Below are 19,842 nucleotides of genomic sequence, written 5' to 3'. Positions count from 1 at the left end.
CACACACACTTTTCCTTAAGAAGCAATTAACACAAGCAAGTCTTTATATGAACAAACACAGGTTAAACTTCAAACTTCAATAACTCAAAAGTAACATTTTGTGGGTTGGATCCTTTTTGGTTATCTACGGCCAATTATTACATACATTTCCTTACGCGTTTAGCTCTATTATGGTATGCATCGGTTTTCCCACTTTTTCTAATTCGTTTGCCTAGGCTTCGATCGCGTGATACGGAATGAAAACAACAATAATATATAGCCTAGGTGTGTCGCAAAAAATAAGTACTCTACTGGTGAAGGAATTTTCAATTTTATCTCTCTCAATATTATCTGAATACTTTGTGATAAAATACAGCAAAATAAGATTGAATCCTATCTTGGCATTCATAAGAAATTTTTTTATGTGACAAACAATTTGGCCATCAACCTTTCATCAACCTATTTTTATCACTCGTCTCCCTTTAGATCTCCCACGAGCAAATCCAGTGAAAGTAGTAATTTGTGTCGTATCGAATCTTAAATTAATTTATCGTTTGTGCGTGATTGAAAACGTGATCATTCGTCTTAATTGTGAGTGCTCTCTCACCTTCCTTTCAGCTTTCATTGATGTTAACATCATTTGGTTCCTTTACATCATTATAAACAGTTTTATGATTTACTTCAATTTTATCTGCTCATTTACTATCATCATTAACATTATCGTTAACTGTTTTATGTTTTGCTTTAAGTCTATCTGCGTTTTCTATCTTGATCGACTTAGTTATACACTCGAGATTATATTATATTAAAAAAATCTTCTTTGATAAGATTCAAAGGTAATAAATAAATAAAAGGTACCAAAATCGCCACCTTACTCCATGACGTGACGGTATTATCTTGACGCGACATTGAAATTTTACCCTCAGCGCGCCTAAATAAGTTTCACTTCAAAAAATTACATGGATTAATTAATGCCATCCTAATACTTAGTGAGCATTTTACATTTTCATTGAAGTTTGTAACAGCATATAAAACAGCTAATTATCTAGTAGAAATATAGATAACTAGATTTCCGCCCGCGGCTTCGCCCGCGTTTGCAAAGGAAAACCATAGTTCCCGTTCCCGTGGGATTTCTGGGATAAAAACTATCCTATGTGTTAATCCAAGTTACCCTCTATATGTGTGCTTAATTTCATTGTAATCGGTTCAGTAGTTTTTACGTGAAAGAGTAACAAACATCCATACATCCATACAAACTTTCGCATTTATAATATTAGTAGGATAGTCTTGATTAGCATTTAAGCTTTTAAACAGGTTACCTTATGAATGAATTCGTGGTTGCCAGAGTACTAAATACTTCATTAAAGTACCGTTTTTCCTAACCACCGGAACACAATTAGCAAGTAAAAATCTATGTTGATTAAGCGCTTATGCTAAAAGTTTATTAATTAACATACGACCACACAGAAGACAAAATTAACAAACACATTCGTGTCAATGCATTGCCTGCCATATTAGGGAGCATCCATAAATTACGTGACATGTTTTAGGGAGGGAGGGTCGAGTAAAATCTCATCTAACCTTATATTGGGGAGGGGAGGATCTCGGTAAATATCACGCAATTTTTTAAAATCTCATGACATCTCACCAGGAGAGGGAGGGTCAAAAAATTGGAAAAAACCTCACGTAATTTATGGATGCCCCCTTATCAAACATAATCCTTGTACAGCAAATACAAAAAAATACTATAAGTCGTACTATAGTTCAATTTATCGCCTATAGCTAAACCATTTTGGTTACTACTGGCATAGACATAAACAACGGAATCAATTTAACGATATAAATTCATATTCACTATAACGTCACGTTATTGCGCCGGCACGGTCGGTCGAGGTAGCATGCGCCTGCGCATCCGGTGACGTGTTCTTAGTAAATACTTATTGTGTTTGTTTTTCGTGTTTTATTCTGTTTTTTAGTAGTGATGTGAAGGATTGTGACGATGTGATTTTTGGATTGATCGTGACTGTGATTTAATTTAAGATGGTCGAATTTGCTTTGGAAAATGTACGTATTTCTATGTGTTACATTTAAAAAAAAATTGAAAACAAAACTATCAAAAATCGTAAGAGTGTGGCTCTATCTTATGTTTTTTCAATAAATGGATGAGACTGAAAATGTTGTCATATATTCAATTTATCGCGATACATAGATCACATAGATCGCTTACATTTATTATTTTTGTATTAATTAGTTGATCCACTAATTGAGATCACTTTTAATAATTTTTAAAATGTAAAAATAAATATTTATTTATACCTACTCTACTACCTTTATTCACGTCATAAATCTAACTCAAAATACAATTTAAGTAACAGTAAAAAATACTTAGCATATCACACATTCAAAACAATTCCAAACAAACCCGCAGTATGTACTAGTGAGGCCTTTCATACCTCGCCTTTGTTCCACCGTTCCCACCGTAATACATTGTCTTATTAACGTATCTTTCACCTGCACTTGTAATTATGGTACCAGAGTTTGATTCCCATGTCAAACAATAAGGGACATTAACGCTGGTTGCACAACAGTTACAAGTTTCTAAGATTTACTATTTTTTATTTACCTACTAATTATAATTAAATACACCTTAAGACGCCTTCGACAATACTCATTTTAGTAGCCAAAATAACTGTCTTTAAGAAATTAGTATTATTAAAAAAAAGTTTTTAAAGATAATTCAACACTAATTCCTAATAATGAATCGGTAAATCCCGCATAATGGTTAAAAATTAATATATTTTTTAAGCCTAGTTTAAGCCTAGAAGTAACTTCACAGTGCCTGTATGCAAACAAACTTTAAAAATAAATGCGCATACAATAAAATCATTGTAACAAAACATTCCTTACAGAACCAGCAAGCCGGCACATCAGGCGACTTCAGACAGTACCACGAACAGTACGGCTACGCTATCCACCAAGCACAGAACCTACCTCGCAATCAAAACTACGACTCCCCAAAACCACCTATACCCGCTAAAAATGCCTACAAAACTGACACACCAAATAACTCCCACATGGTAACAGTAGTAGAAACAGGCAAGGACAGTACAAGAGACGCGCCTAAAAGTGCCAAATCCGTTAGCAAAACATATCACACCTTAAAGGACATGATCTCAAGTAGATTTAAGGGTAAAGAGAGCAACGAAGGCGAGAAAGAAGAAGCTAGTTTAAACAATATTGAGGAACGGAAACGGGAACCTGAACAAACTCCACCGAAGGAAGTGAGAAAGGAAGGGATATATGGACGGCCGATGCAACGACCGGAAATGCAATACAACCACGGGATGACAAATAATATGGCATACCCAAGCCCATCGCCACACAGGTAAATAAATTAGCTAATACTATGATTAAAGTAGATAAAGATTGATTAATTATCTTATAAAATAAATGTACAAAAAGTTAATTAACTGCATTAGTATTCCTAAGTAAGCAATTTCTTTCGCCAATAAACATTCTAATTAATTTATTATTCTAAGTCCGATAACTCTTTAATTCAAACATACTCATAAAATAATGTAAAAATAACTTGTTATAATTCAGATTTTCTTCAATAAAAAAAAAAAGCATAATTACACGTCACTTATTTACCTCTAATTTCAACGAAATGCATCAAACTGCGCGGCACAAACATTCGCTTTTTATCAACCATAAATCCTAGAAACATGAGGTGAATGCAGTCTCAAGCACACGATACAATTCACGGCAATAAAAGTGTGTTAAATAACGTATTGTAACGGTTCAATACCGTCGGCTGTGTTAACCTGAATTTAGTTGTAATTGCACTTCACATTTCAATGATAAAGACAATCTCTTCACAGGCAGTTAATGCAACAGCAAATGGTCCAGCATCAGATGATGAATCAAGCAAGGTCACAAGAGATGTTAGCGCACAGGCCTCAAGCTTTAGGGGCAGATGCTCTTTACCAACAATATGGCCCGCCTGGAAGACGAAGCGCAATGTACCAACGGGATCTTGATGTTAGGTCTATGGCTAATTTTACGTCTCTTAAAACTGGCCCTCAAGCTCAGGTAAGTTTATTTAACGTTTTAGCTTTCCGTGCGGTTTCGTTTGCGTTACCTAAAACGTGACATAATTTGTCAATGTGCACACAACGAACGAGTCAATTGATTACTGAAAACTGAATGAAAATCGATGCAATAGTTTTTGAGTTTATCACAGAGAGAAAGACATGCGGCAGATGTTTTTGTTTTATAATATGTAGTGATGTTTAATTTTTTTTAATGAAGTGTATAATCGTCATATCTAGATGTTTTAATTATGTGATGTTATCTAAAGCTGATCTTTTCCTAGAATGTTTCATTAAGTTAATTGTATTTTATGTCACAAATGATACATTTATCTCTGTTAAATACACGAAATAGCTAACAAACGATCAAAAAACAACCCAGTGGCGCCTTTCTACAGACAGTTGTTCTTAGATTCTCAAGAATAAAATCTTCCCACGAAAATGTACAATTAAAATAATGAGCGCTTGTTTCTGAAACCGTGGTGTGGAATAAAATTGTATCACTTTGTCCGCTACGTAATGGATTTATTGGATCATTGTTTTAGCTTCAATCGAAAAATCCTTAATTATTATGTAATCTCTATCTATTCCATTTTTGCTAAAATTCTGTACTATGAAAATAGTTGTATTAGTTGAGAATACGGGTTTCTAGAAAGCTGTGCTTTTTATATAATTAAATCAATTGCTCACAAGAAAGACGGACTTCGTTCACTCCTATTAAGTGTTACGCGTATGTCGTGACAACTAACTGTAGCATACAGCTATTGCCCATAAAATAAACGCTCTTCGAATCCAATTACATTGTATGCCACATAAAGTCTCTATTAAGACTTTTACATAAATGTATCAGGTAATAAAACTTCACTGACTACTTCATTCTCGTCGCAAACGCATCTTATAGCAGTTAAATATTTACTGCGTGTGGATTGAATTGACACATAATATTTTTTGCAGTTTGACAACTCACATTCGCGACCCGATTTGAGAAGTCCGCAACAGTTAGAACGGGAGATTATTCAACAGCGAAGGTTTATAGAAGGAAGACGTGCGTCGTCACATCCACATTTACTGGACGAACCTCAGAGACCAGAAGTGAAGCCGCAAGTGTACGATCGGTCTCGAAGGAACTCACACGGAAATTTATTAGACGGAATGCCCAATGAAAACGGCCCGCCTAGAAGTAATGATGAAAGGGAATCAGATGATGGAGGGTTTAGAATGAGATTAGCTGCCCAGGGTCGATCAAGCTTCGAGCGCATAAGAACAAGCGGGAGATCTGTAGAATCGAGAACACCAGAAGAATATAGAAGAACCCCAGACAGCCATAGAGAACGAAGAACACCAGACAGTCATAGAGAAAGAAGAACACCAGATTCTGTTAATCAAAGACAAATTGAAGAGACACCAAATGAAAATGAAGCAGAGAGAAATGATGAAAACATAAGTCAAAAGTCGGCAGATAGTGTTTATAATTCTAGCAAAACAGAGGCTTATAATCCACAACCGTCGTCGTCGAGACAGACGCCAAATAGGATAGAAGATTTGAAAGCGAGCGGAAAGAAAGGCGCTGGCGGATCTGCGGCAAGTTCAGGTATGTTTATTTATAAACTAGCTGTTGCCCGCGACTTCGTCCGCGATTAGGTCGTTTTTCGTCATTAGTCGTTTAAAAAAAATACGTGACACTTTATTTTAAAATGTTCTTAATTATTGTCTCTTATAAAATTTAACTACATTAAAATTGAACACTCTGATAAGAAAATCTTAAAATCCGAAGAAAACATGAATGAATGTGGTTTAAATTCTACATTACTTAGTATCAAATAATAATCTAAATTAAATGTAGATTAACAGTTTGAGCACACCATTATAGAATATGTACCTAAGTATTAAATTACGTTAGTTTACATAGTAACTTTACTAAAAACACGATGACTATCTTTCGCGCTCGATACCACAAACTAAGCATGGTTGTGGTACGTGGCCCGCGTCACTTGACCCCCCGCGAGTTCCCCTCCGTTGCTATGCGAAAATACATTCGTCGCCCTACTGTAGGAAAAATTGTAATACTGTGGCCTGGGCGTTATAACACGTCCAGGGAGTTCCTGGGTGCCGATATCACAATCTTGAGGAAAAGCTTCTAATGTCGATTTAAAACTGCATACATACGAATTAACCTGTTCTAAAATTGTGAAATGAGTTCAGTTTTAAATTTGAGAAATATTGATTTCTTGTATTCCACTATTCGTTGTAGTCAAATACAAAATATATTTAAACAAACTTAGGTTGGCCTTCAGGCAAAAGGGATCCTATCAAATAGTAAACTTGACCTTGTATCTTAAAAGTAAGCATGAACGGATCTTCTGATAATTATTGAGCACCAAAGGATCATTTGAAACGCACTACTATAAGAGCGAATATTGTCTAATAACAGTTTACATTGTACCACAGAATACATAAGTAGCTAAACGCTAATTGCACAGTATGTTCCTCTAAAAGTAGTGATTACAAAGGTTCCGGTGTATCTTCAAACGAAAGCCGACTCGCCTTACTACACTTTAAAGCATTACAAAAAGAACATACTACGTTAATATCGCCTATACAGAAGATGATCTGTAATCAATTGTGAGGTTATAAGCAAACCCACTTTTATATTTGTCAGACCACACCATCGAATTCGTAGATTGTTTACCTCAAGACATTAAGACTATGACGAAATCTGTCTGCAGTAAGACGGGCCTCTCGCTATTCGTACGAATAGTTTCAATTCTTAATCTTTCATTAAACAAACTTATTAATCGTTCTTGTCTAATATAATTGTAATATTCGCGTCCCTACTCTAGTCATTGCTTATGCTCATGTTCATCTTATTATGATGCACCCTATCATTTGTCAAACGGTCTTCATATTGAGTAAAGTTTCAGATTCTCGAGATAAAATATGACTGTCGTGATCAGTAGTGAGACGAAATTCCCTCTCAGTGAGGGTTTCGGTCTCACGGGATAGTACAATATGCCTTTTGCGATCAGCTGTGAGACGTCATACCCTCTCAGTGAAGGTTTAGGTCTCACGGGATAGTAGGGGAGACCGGGTTTGGTTGTCTCACGGGTTGGATGTCACATGTAAATGAAGAAGAAATTATAATTACCAACGAACTAACCTTTTCTATAATACTTAACACGGCACATTTTTCAAATTATCTTGCTCAACTCTACTCAAAAATTTGAGGGTTTTGTTGGAAGTTTAATATGTAAAAACTATGATATATCTAAACTTCGATACAACTTGCATGCGGAAATGCTCATTACAATTGTGAATCTAAAGAATAACTAACAACATACTATTCAATTTTATTGAGCTGATGAATATCTTTTGCCTGGTAGAAATCACCGTCGCCTAATAAATATAATGTGTTTTCTTATAAAACCGTTACATAATTTATTTTATCTACTTAAATAATGAAAATGATATATTTATAAAATATAAAACATATTATGTAAAATGATTAAAAATAAATAAATGAAGCAACTACGATTCAAAGAAAACATCTTTTTCAGTGTGAAAATGCTCTAAGCAATCCTGGATGATGAACTGTATATCAAGTACCTACTCTGATCCCAGTACGGTCGGTACGTCGATAGCCATAACGATAAATATTATAATATAAGCGCAAAGTCAAAATAAAAACATTACTTGTAAAGTTGTGAGTGCAAAATTTACGTTTCATTTGGCAATAACATTTTTTTCGGTACTAAAACGTAGTAGTTTGATATGTGGTTGGCTGCCCCTCCTCTCCTTCCTGAAAAATATCCTCCAAAATTTCCCAAGATACTTCCAATGATTGAACCATTGGACGTTGGACATTAACTTCAGTCAAAAATTGACGAAGCGGATGATTACTAATTTCCACTTAATCCTCGCTGCTACTGTCTTTATCATCAAATCATCAATTTTCAAGTGGTGTAGTAAAAATATCAGCAGAAATCGTCTTCCAAAGGCGATATAATTTTATGAGCATTGAATCTGTAAATAAAAAAATCAAAAGTTAACTGTAAATCTATAAAAAAAGCTACTTACAAATAAAATTTTATCAAAAACTTCTGTTCCCAATGCACCTCAAAATAATAAAAGAATCATTCATTTCATTTCATTTCATTTCATTTCAATAAATACCTGTAAGTAACAACTTACCTTTTGTGGGAACGCATGATGGTGAAAATTCACAAAACACGAAGATTGCATTTGATATTTTTGGTTTTATGGCATTCAATTGCTTTATAAATATCACTACATAGTATAAAAAAAGTCGCTTTCTGTGTCCCTATGTCCCTTTGTATGCTTAAATCTTTAAAACTTCGCAACAGATTTTGATGCGGTTTTTTTAATAGATAAGTCTGATTCAAGAGGAAGGTTTTAGTATATAATTTATTAAGTTTTAGACAAAGCGGACGAAGCCGCGGGCGGTAAGCTAGTAAATTTATAAAATACGAAGATTTTTAAAATTGTAACTAATGAACACAACAATATAATATTATTATACTCTTTGGAACACAATCATTAGATTAACTGTAGTTAATGGTGTCTATTTTTACTTAAAATAATAAACATCTACCCTCACTTTAAAAAAAATGTAATTTATTATTCACACGAAATATATCTTATAGGGAACGGAAGATATGGGTTAAAGAGTTAAATAAATAAATAACATAATTATTACATTTAAATTATTAATTTTTAACATTGTGTTCAGTAGTGTTAACATGTAAATTGATTTGATTTTTACGAAATCTCATAGATGGCGCTGTTAAAAAATTAACATTATACAACTTACATTCTTTAAACTATATTTCTCTTCCCAAGTTACTTAAATGGCATAATTTTTATGTGTCAATCTAGATATTGTCAAACAACATTTATATATGCGTCATTTGATTATTAATTTCCAATAGTTAACGTGTAAATTGATTTGATTTTTATAACATTCAATAGATGGCGCTGTTTCTAATTTGTCTTTATACTACTAAATTCATTAAACTGTTTCTCTGCCCAAATTACGTAAATGACATAGTTTTTATTTTGTAAAGCTAGATAATAGCATGGCTTACTCGAAACCAACATTTAAACATGAGTCTTTAGATTGTACGCTGTCGTAATACACGGAATACGTAAGAAAAATAAAGGTTCACAGCTCCTCCCCCGTAGGTGATAGCTTGATAATATGTAGCCTATAGCCTCACCCGACCTGTTATTAATATTCATGCAAAATTTGAAGTCAATCTATGCAGTACTTTTCGAGATTAGCCCAGACAAACATACAGACAAACAGACAAACAGACAAACAGACAAACAGACAAAAATTCTAAAAACTATGTTTTTGGCTTCTATATCGATTATAGATCACGGCCCAAGTATTCTTTTAAAAAAATATTCAATGTACAGTTTTGACTTTCCTACGATTTTATTATATGTATAGATACATTCAATCATCTTTCTGAGTTACTTTAAAATATTTATCGCATGTACTCTTTATTTTAACATTCATCATCATCATCATCATCATCAGCCCATATACGTTCCCACTGCTGGGACACGGGCCTCCTATGAGGGTACAGGCCATAATCCACCGCGCTGGCCAAGTGCGTGTTGGCGGATGACACATGTCGTCGAACTTTTTAATTCTTCGACATGTCGGTTTCCTCACGATGTTTTCCTTCACCGTTCGAGCAGTGGTGATGTTACAACATGCGCAGATAAATTGAAAAATCAATTTATTTCCTGCGCGCTCGCCTGGTCTCGAACCCCGGACTTATCGATTCGAAGTCCGAGGTCTCACCACTGAGCCACCACTGCTCTCATTTTAACATTAATCCTTTGTAATAAAACGGTAAATTAACTTTATCAAATTAACTAGCTGCGCTCCGCGGTTTCAACCGCGTGTCTCTGCTCCTATTGGTCTTAGCGTGATGATATAAGTATTATAGCCTATAGCTTTCCTCGATGAATGGGCTATGAGCTATCTCACACAAAGAATTTTTCAAATCGGATCAGTAGTTCCTGAGATTAGCGTGTTCAAACAAACATAAAAACAAACTCTTCAGCTTTATAATATTAGTATAGATTATGTTGATTTTGATGTCAAAATATAATATGCTATTATGATAGTTAAAATTAAATTCAAATAGCAAAACGTCGACTTCCAGACTACGACAAAAACGGTGGCCAATCATCGAACGTAGATTCCGGTAGAGGCAGCGTCGCCTATTCCAGTGGACGACGAGCTGATGCCAGTCTACATGACACGTCAGCAGATTCTGATGGCGCTACAAGAGAAAGGGCACAGCCTCAACCTGGTACTAGCCAGCAGAACCCGCAACCTTGTGAGTATACTTAAAGTTCAAAATTGTGTTCGAAAGATACATGTGTTTTCTATTTTTAAACATACATATTTTTACAAATAACTCCCAATTTTACTAGTTGTTACTTCGTGTTTTTTTTTTAATCGAGTCGATTTTAATATTTAATTTTTTTTGATCAAACAGAATCCTCGAAAATATCATCTAGTTTGATATATATTTTTAGATTTGGTCTTGAATATTACACGTATCATCTAATTACTAATAGAATATTGGTAATTTTGCTTTATACCCCCTCTTAATGCGATGTGCGTTTCTTATATTATTATGAGTGTAAATTTATAAATTATTATGAGTGATCAAAAAAATATTTTTATCTTACTAACTTACCAGTTTCACAACATGGATATGTAAAGCTCATGAGTCATTTGAAAATATGTAACTAAATACATGTCAAACAATCAGTATATAAGTATCAAATAGGCTATCAGCTATGATTAAAATATGAAACTGGTATACAATTTAACAAATTATCCCTTCTTCCAGCCGGTGAAAACGAATGGGCCGATCGCGTAGAATGTGAACTCCGACAGATCTTAGAACCCAAACTGTCCAACATGCGGCTCGACAGCTCCGACAGTTCAGACAGTTCGATCACACCCCCCCTGCCCCCACTATCGCCTTCCTCTGATTTGCCCAAACGGAACAGGTAAGTTTACATAAACAACAAGTTTTACTTGTGTTTTGTAGTAATTAAAAGCAGTTTTTAAGGTTATAAATTCCATAATTAAAGATTAATAATATCCGTTGGCCATTCAAAGTTGTTTAAGAGTGTTATTTTATCGTAGGTATACATATACGGCAACAGCTGATGTTAATGGAAAATTTTTTATAAAAAAAAGGGAGATATATCACAATTAAAATATAATCGTTATTTCCTTTGGTCTTGGCATTAAGCATGTGTGTGTGTGTACATGTTTGTATGTGTTCCATTTTTTTTTTAATTCCCAACTATTGACAAGACATATTCCCTAATTTAATTGTTTTTTTTTTAACTCCCTACTATTGAGAAGACATGACTAAATCGGAATAGCCACTTAAAATAGTGGTAATAATCGCATACTTACATATATTTTAATTCATTTTTATAAAGGAGAGAGAAACCGTCACAAATAAGGTCACAAAGTAAGCACCATACGCATTCAAAGACCTTAATCCCGGCCCGGCCCGGCCGTTCCTTCGAGTAATATTATGTTTATAATTCCAGTCTACCCGGCCGTTCCTCCGAGTACCCCGAGGAGCGTCGTCGCGGGCGCGAGTCCCCGCGCTGGCACACACACACACACTCGCACACGCACTCGCACAAGAAGCACTCCACCAAACGGGACCAGCATTATAAGAAACATTGTGAGTTTGTTGCGCAAGTTTATAGTTATGTTTAGAGTTCCATGATATTTCACTTACATACTTAACGTAATGTGCAGTTATTTTTTAAGTTAATAGTGGTTTTGTTTAGGGGCCTTAGGTATTTCATTTAGTTTAAGACCCACCATTTTTCTACATGTTATTACCGGCTAAAGTAAGTCTTCACAAAATTTCGCAGAAATTTTGAAAAAAGGCAAAGATAAAAAATAAAAAACTTGGTTATTTGAATTTTTCGTCTACTTTTTTAGGTTATGTGAAAAAATTGTAAATACAATAGTTGTAGATATTACCAAAAACTTTCTTTAACAAGTTTTAAAGTTTTGCCAGAAATCTAAATAAACCATTTTTTTACCCTTAAAAACTCACCTCCTCCCTCTGTCCAAATTCGGATCGACTCTAATTTATTTTTCCTTTCATTTTCATCCTACTGTATTTTTTTTTATTTTTTTACCATTTCTTAATGCTTCTGCCCTGGATTACGTAGTGTAATAAGCTCATAACATCTTGTCAACTCATTCCAGTGTTCGGACTGGATACGATCGACATGACATCAATTTATGTACTTCAATAAGCTCGTAACTCGTCAACTCATGCTAGGGTTCGGTTTAGACATCACCGACATGACATCAACTTGTGTACCTCAATAAGCTCATAACTTGTCAACTCATGCTAGGGTTCGGTTTAGACAAAACCTACATGACGTCAACTTGTGTACCTCAATAAGCTCATAACTTGTCAACTCATGCTAGGGTTCGGTTTAGACAAAACCTACATGACGTCAACTTGTGTACCTCAATAAGCTCATAACTTGTCAACTTATGCTAGGGTTCTGTTTAGACACGACCGACATGACATCAACTTGTGTACCTCAATAAGCTCATAACTTGCCAACTCATTCCAGTGTTCGGGCTGGATACGACCGACATGACATCAACTTATGTACTTCAATAAGCTCATAACTCGTCAACTCATTCCAGTATTCGGGCTGGACACGCGACATGACGTCATCTAGTGTACCTCAATAAGCTCATAACTTGTCAACTCATGCTAGGGTTCGGTTTAGACATGACCGACATGACATCAACTTGTGTACTTCAACAAGGTCATAACTTGTCAACTCATTCCAGTGTTTGGGCTGGACACGACCGACATGACGTCAACTTGTGTACCTCAATAAGCTCATAACTAACTCATTGCAGTGTTCGGGCTGGACACGACCGACATGACGTCGACGACCACGCGCAGCCTGGACCTGTCGTCGCTGCTGGACGCGCGCACCGACAGCGACGCGTCCAGCGGCGACGCGCGCGCCATCCGCCGGCAGCTGCGCGGCCTCGAGACCATGTACGCCGAGGTGCTGCAGCTGCTCGGCGTGCGCAAGCCCGGCCTCAAGCAGCCCGCGTGGGAGCCCAGGTGTGTACATCCGCCGGCAGCTGCGCGGCCTCGAGACCATGTACGCCGAGGTGCTGCAGCTGCTCGGCGTGCGCAAGCCCGGCCTCAAGCAGCCCGCGTGGGAGCCCAGGTGTGTACATCCGCCGGCAGCTGCGCGGCCTCGAGACCATGTACGCCGAGGTGCTGCAGCTGCTCGGCGTGCGCAAGCCCGGCCTCAAGCAGCCCGCGTGGGAGCCCAGGTGTGTACATCCGCCGGCAGCTGCGCGGCCTCGAGACCATGTACGCCGAGGTGCTGCAGCTGCTCGGCGTGCGCAAGCCCGGCCTCAAGCAGCCCGCGTGGGAGCCCAGGTGTGTACATCCGCCGGCAGCTGCGCGGCCTCGAGACCATGTACGCCGAGGTGCTGCAGCTGCTCGGCGTGCGCAAGCCCGGCCTCAAGCAGCCCGCGTGGGAGCCCAGGTGTGTACATCCGCCGGCAGCTGCGCGGCCTCGAGACCATGTACGCCGAGGTGCTGCAGCTGCTCGGCGTGCGCAAGCCCGGCCTCAAGCAGCCCGCGTGGGAGCCCAGGTGTGTACATCCGCCGGCAGCTGCGCGGCCTCGAGACCATGTACGCCGAGGTGCTGCAGCTGCTCGGCGTGCGCAAGCCCGGCCTCAAGCAGCCCGCGTGGGAGCCCAGGTGTGTACATCCGCCGGCAGCTGCGCGGCCTCGAGACCATGTACGCCGAGGTGCTGCAGCTGCTCGGCGTGCGCAAGCCCGGCCTCAAGCAGCCCGCGTGGGAGCCCAGGTGTGTACATCCGCCGGCAGCTGCGCGGCCTCGAGACCATGTACGCCGAGGTGCTGCAGCTGCTCGGCGTGCGCAAGCCCGGCCTCAAGCAGCCCGCGTGGGAGCCCAGGTGTGTACATCCGCCGGCAGCTGCGCGGCCTCGAGACCATGTACGCCGAGGTGCTGCAGCTGCTCGGCGTGCGCAAGCCCGGCCTCAAGCAGCCCGCGTGGGAGCCCAGGTGTGTACATCCGCCGGCAGCTGCGCGGCCTCGAGACCATGTACGCCGAGGTGCTGCAGCTGCTCGGCGTGCGCAAGCCCGGCCTCAAGCAGCCCGCGTGGGAGCCCAGGTGTGTACATCCGCCGGCAGCTGCGCGGCCTCGAGACCATGTACGCCGAGGTGCTGCAGCTGCTCGGCGTGCGCAAGCCCGGCCTCAAGCAGCCCGCGTGGGAGCCCAGGTGTTTAACGTATTAAATTAATAGGTTCAACAGAGTACAAGGAGTAAATCTACGTGGTCAAACAGGAAACAGATGGGAAAAAAGGTCTTCAACCCTTAGGACCTACATGAGTAGGACTAGGTATGGAGTATTTTTCTATTCCGATATGAATCGAAATAGAAAAATATTCCACATGAGGGACAAAACCTTTTACTTCTATCAAACACAAATGCGAACTGCTTCATACATTCCAGGTTATCATCAAAGCGTCGCTACGGCAGCATGTCGTCCCTCCCGTCCAGCTCTGTGAGCAGCCGCCCGCAGCGGGACAAACGACGCTCGTCTGACCATCGGAAGAAACATGACATCAAGGTATGTATTTAAATTCTCTATTATTTTTTTGTTAACAATTACTTACTAAAAATTATTTGTAATTCTTGCTTTCATTCATTTCTTTGTTTTCTCAAATTAAAAATAACTTTTAACTATTCTTTTCATTTTTAGCTTAAAGTTGACGATAATCTTTTTGCCATTGATGTTATACCATTTACATTTGTTTGTACGCGTACATGCACGCACTTGCTGATTTTGTGCTATTTCCATACCCACGCACGCACTTACACATACACATACTTTCACATAAGTTGCGAAACTCAATTCTGGACTCATTTTTGCGACCAATACATACCAACATTCCACTTCATACAAACGTACCTCCACTCCAGGGCATCAACAAGCGGTTCCAACGCCTGGAGTCGCACGTGGTGACGCTGGCCCGCTCCGTGGCGCACCTGTCCAGCGAGATGCGCACACAGCATCTCGTCATGCAGGAGATGGACAACATCCGCGCGGAGATCGCGGCGCTCAGACATATGTACAAGTGAGTAGGGCTGCTAGGGTTGCCACTGAAAAAAAAAACTCGCCTTTTTCTGGGAGAAATAATAAAAAAACGAAAGAATCTAACGAGACTAATAAAACGAAAAAAAAATAATGTAAAATAATAAAAAAATAATCAAAGTGAACGCTTTGATTATTATATAACTTCTGTCTTCTGTTTGTAGTGGCCCTGTCTTCCAAGCCAGAGGTCGTGGTTTCGATTCCCACCCGGGGCAAATATTTCTGTGATGAACATAGATGTTTGCTCTGTTTCTGGGTGTTATTTATCTATATAAGTATTTATTTAAAATTATATATGTATGTTTATGAGCCATCTGGTTTCCATAACACAAGCGAAAGCTTAGTATGGGATCAGATCGTGCCGTGTGTGAAAATTGTCCTGAATATTTATTTATTTATTTACTTAATTATAGTTAACACTAATTACTTAAGAATAAAAAATAAAAAAAAGAATAAAATAAATTTTATTAGGTACACCAAATTACCACCACCAACACAAAAAAAAAACAATATCAAAAAACACTCTTAAAAATAACAAACATAAAAATTAAAACTAAGAATACAATTTGTGTGGCGACTGGCGTCCTAAAGGGTAAGGCCGCTCAGCATATGCTATGCCGATATGGTCAGCATAGCGCTGGTTTTCAGGGCCTCATTTTACTTCTCTGCTACTATTTCCAAAAACATGTACGCAATCTAGTACAAAATCAACAATCTACCCCACATTCTCTCCAGATCGCAGCAGTACATAAGATCAGGTCACAGCCGGCACTTGGACCCGTACTCGTTCAGCAACCCCGACCGGGTCAAGCGGCTCACCAAGTTCTTTGGGGACGAGCCGCCCCTCATGCGGCTGTTCTTGAAGAAGCTGGGTTATGAGGTAACTTTACGATCATTGTGTAGTCTTTGAGTAGCGTATACTGAACTAGCTGTTCCCCGCGGTTTCACTCGCATTGCTCCGCTCCTGTTGGTCTTAGCGTGATGATGTATAGCCTTCCTCGATAAATGAGCTATCTAACACTGAAAGAATTTTTCAAATCGGACCAGTAGTTCCTGAGCGCGTTCAAACAAACAAACTCTCCAGCTTTATAATATTAGTAAAGATTTCAAGGAGTTTTATGACAGACCAGGAACTTCCATGTGGAATCTTCCAAACTGAATTGACTAAAATGGGACTTAAATATATTTGGGTAATAATTACATAATATGATAAGCATCTCTTTTTTAGTGTTTATAGTTGTTTTTTTTTTGTGTTCACTAAGAATCGAACTCATTTTCTATCAATAGTACTTTTACTTTTTTTACTTTTACTTATTCTTAAATGCAACTTCACTATACTTTAACCCCTTATTATTCATCCAAATACATTTCCAGAAATACGCAGCACTGCTAGAAAAAGAGAAAGTAGGGGCAGCAGAACTGCCCTACGTCGGTGAAGACAAGTTAAGAGCCCTCGGCGTGCCTCTCGGACCTCGAATGAGAATATTAAAAGAAGCTGGTATACATCATGACATACATTTCCCGAGAGACGACCCTAATACCACTACAACTACTCTGGCTATAGTTTAATTGTTAATAAAATGTTATATAATAGCGCCATTTAGTTCTAAAGTATGTGAACTCAGCTAAAAATTTATATTATCAAAGTTGGCATTCACCATGACACGCTTTTCTAAAGATAACCTTATGTAATTCTGGCTTCTTGTTTTGTGATAATAAGGCCATCTAGTTCTGAATGATATAAACTGAACTGTCAATTATAGCACCTAGTTCTGAATGATTAAAAATACAGTTATGCCCGTTTTCACCAACAACCCGTAAAATTTAAGTGTCACCTAAGTCAATTTAGGGGATACCTAACGTAAAATTTGCTTTCACCGACAGATAAGTGTCACCTAAATCGTCAGGTTCGGTAGTGATTTGAAGGGTCCCTTATACTTAGGAGACTGTTTAGGGGTTATTGGTGAAATCGGGAATTAGTCCACTTAAACTTGCAGTCAATAAAAATATGTTTGAAATTTAGAAAATAGAAACAAAAATGCTATTTATCGTGACACTTTCCGAGGGACGACCCTAATACTGCTTACAACTCTTTCTATAGTTTAATTAGAAAAACATTATTGATACATAGCGCCATCTAGTTGTAAACTTAGCAAACAAAAATACTCAAAAAAAATAAAACTGTAAAAGCAAGATGAAAAAAACTTGAAAAAATATGTACAAATCGCAAAATCTTCGTAAATTTCATCGTTTTTTATGTTACATACAGAAAAGGACTGATAAAATACAAAAAAAAATTAAACTCAATATCCTCATACTACATTTAAAACTGGACTGAGATGTAGGCTATTATTTAAGGCTAACAAAATTGTAAATATAAATATAAATTTAAGACAAGTCTTACTTCGTGTTCAAATATGTACTTAGAATAAATCGAGGCTCATGCATTTACAATACTGCGTAAATATATGTTTATATATAAACCAATATTAACTTTGTCAAAATCTTAAAACCTACAAAAAACAGAATTTTCTGGTTTTACCCGCTTAGAAAAAAAGTTGTTACATTATTTTACTGTCAGCCATGATTTTTTCAAGAGAATTTGCAAAATTTTAATAATATGTCATTACGCTTCTATATATTATAAATGCTAAGTATAAATGTATGAGCCTAATTAGTTTTAAAACGACTGTTGATTGTTTATAATTATAAATGAATAGGCAAATTTACGACATGTATCTTCTATATTTATTTTGTTTGCAAATCATGTATCTTTAAATATTCAATCGTAATACATAATATTTAGTTGAAAATATATTTTATCTGTAATGTAAGAAAGAGAGAGCAGAAAAATAATTTGTTTTGATATCTTATTATAAATTATTTTAATCTTGACTTATATAAAATGCACGTATGATTTATCATATTTTATGTAAATCTTCGTATTATATTTTATTATATATCGTTGAATACTCATACAAATCTCAATTAAAATTATTGTATACTTAAGATTAGTTAATTGTTATCTTCTCTATGGTATGCCAAAGACAGAAAGCGGCATAATTTAATGTATATAGCTGTACATAAGTAATAAACAACGAATTACAACTCAACTTGTTATTAGACGTATTTTTATATTTTTGTAAATAAACACTCTTATACTGATTTCTGTTGTTTTATTCCCGAATACCTGCTACTGATATCACGAATCGAACCGAAACCGTTTTTGTTAGCTATTTCACATTATATTGAAATATTTCACAGAGTATAAACTCTAAAATAGTGCTTATTCTCAAATAAATCTAGCTAAATTGTTGCATTTGTCAGAGTGTGGCTATATATGAAAGTTCCAAAATTACTAGGTATTTATTTAGTATATTGACATATATATGCCTTACGTCTTTTAGACTCCAAAACTAACGATCCTATTAAAATAATATCCACTTAACGATCAGTTAATTCCAACGAGAATGATAGAATACTTTATATTTAAATTCTGATATAATATAATGGGACAACCCAGTCACTAGTTTACATAATGTTCTACTATCTAGGTACTAAAATAATGAAATGATAAATAAATAAGAAAACGTAGTTCGATATAGTTATATTTAATATCATTTTAACGTCATTTAAACCGTCAATTAACAGTAATAAAGGATGTAACTGTATGCAAGTCGCCTGAATAACAAGTAATTATTGATACCTCGAACCAACTCGCATAAACTAACAAATACCATTTGTATGTTCGTTCATAAATGGGATTTTTAAAGTATATTGGAATACTGACTGCTGATTAAATTACCTTACAAAACGAACTTTAACTGAATTTAATAACCTATGTACATGCAGTTGTTTGTCTTCTCGTATAGTAGAAAAATACCGTTAGAATGTAACTTAATACTTTATATACTGTATACATTGGCCATTGACTGTATGTAATTTATATATGCTTCATAAAATTTTGTCCACTAGGTAATACTAGCGACTTACATAGTAACTAATACTTAAGCGCGTCACACACGGTGAAGATACTTAAATATTTTATGTTAAGATACTCTAATATAAAACGTTTTAGTATCTTAAGGTATCCGGTATCAGCGTTCTGACCATCATTTTTCTTTTTGTCATTGCGTACTAAGACCCCTGTAGAACCGCCATCCTGTTACAAATGACCCGAAATTTTGTGGGTCATTTGTAACAGGATGGCGGTTCTACAGGGACGCGCTTTAATCTGTGCTAGCGACAGGCGAAGCCAGGAAAAGCGGATAGTTTTTAGAATTTCACTATTATACATTTTTATTTCATTTTAGTAATTTTGAGACCTGGATGTAATTAGTTATACTAGATTGGTATATGTATTCATTTCACAAAACAATTCCTTGGCTTTATTCTAAGTAAATTAAAATCGTATCAGACGTAAACAACATTATTATAGGAAACATTCATAATAAATAAAACTTTACCAATTTATCATCATTTGCAAATCCAGCTGAAAAACAAACACGA

General features: G+C 37.1%; 1 protein-coding gene across 7 annotated transcripts in view; it reads left to right on the top strand.

Annotated features, from left to right (window-relative positions):
* LOC123697224 overlaps positions 1-17,977 on the top strand; it is a 63,798-nt gene extending 45,821 nt beyond the window's left edge. For 5 of the 7 annotated variants that reach the window (XM_045643661.1, XM_045643662.1, XM_045643660.1 and 2 more), the window contains 9 exons: positions 2,889-3,364; positions 3,861-4,071; positions 5,025-5,661; positions 10,268-10,444; positions 10,967-11,129; positions 11,688-11,827; positions 13,045-14,348; positions 14,691-14,808; positions 15,162-15,290. In XM_045643661.1, the coding sequence (XP_045499617.1) occupies positions 2,889-3,364; positions 3,861-4,071; positions 5,025-5,661; positions 10,268-10,444; positions 10,967-11,129; positions 11,688-11,827; positions 13,045-14,348; positions 14,691-14,783 (3,201 nt within the window). In that variant the 3' untranslated portion in view covers positions 14,784-14,808; positions 15,162-15,290. Of the gene's footprint in view, positions 1-1,865; positions 2,044-2,888; positions 3,365-3,860; positions 4,072-5,024; positions 5,662-10,267; positions 10,445-10,966; positions 11,130-11,687; positions 11,828-13,044; positions 14,349-14,690; positions 14,809-15,161; positions 15,317-16,068; positions 16,214-16,707 lie in introns of those variants that run through there. The other 2 variants (XM_045643664.1, XM_045643663.1) reach the window with 2 other exon arrangements.
* Positions 17,978-19,842: the final 1,865 nt, after the last annotated feature.

This window comes from Colias croceus, chromosome 14 (genome assembly GCF_905220415.1).
Source record: "Colias croceus chromosome 14, ilColCroc2.1".
Classification (NCBI taxonomy): Eukaryota; Metazoa; Arthropoda; class Insecta; order Lepidoptera; family Pieridae; genus Colias; species Colias croceus.
The sequence above is the reverse complement of the archived record's forward strand: the minus strand, read 5'-3'. Positions and strand labels throughout refer to the sequence as shown.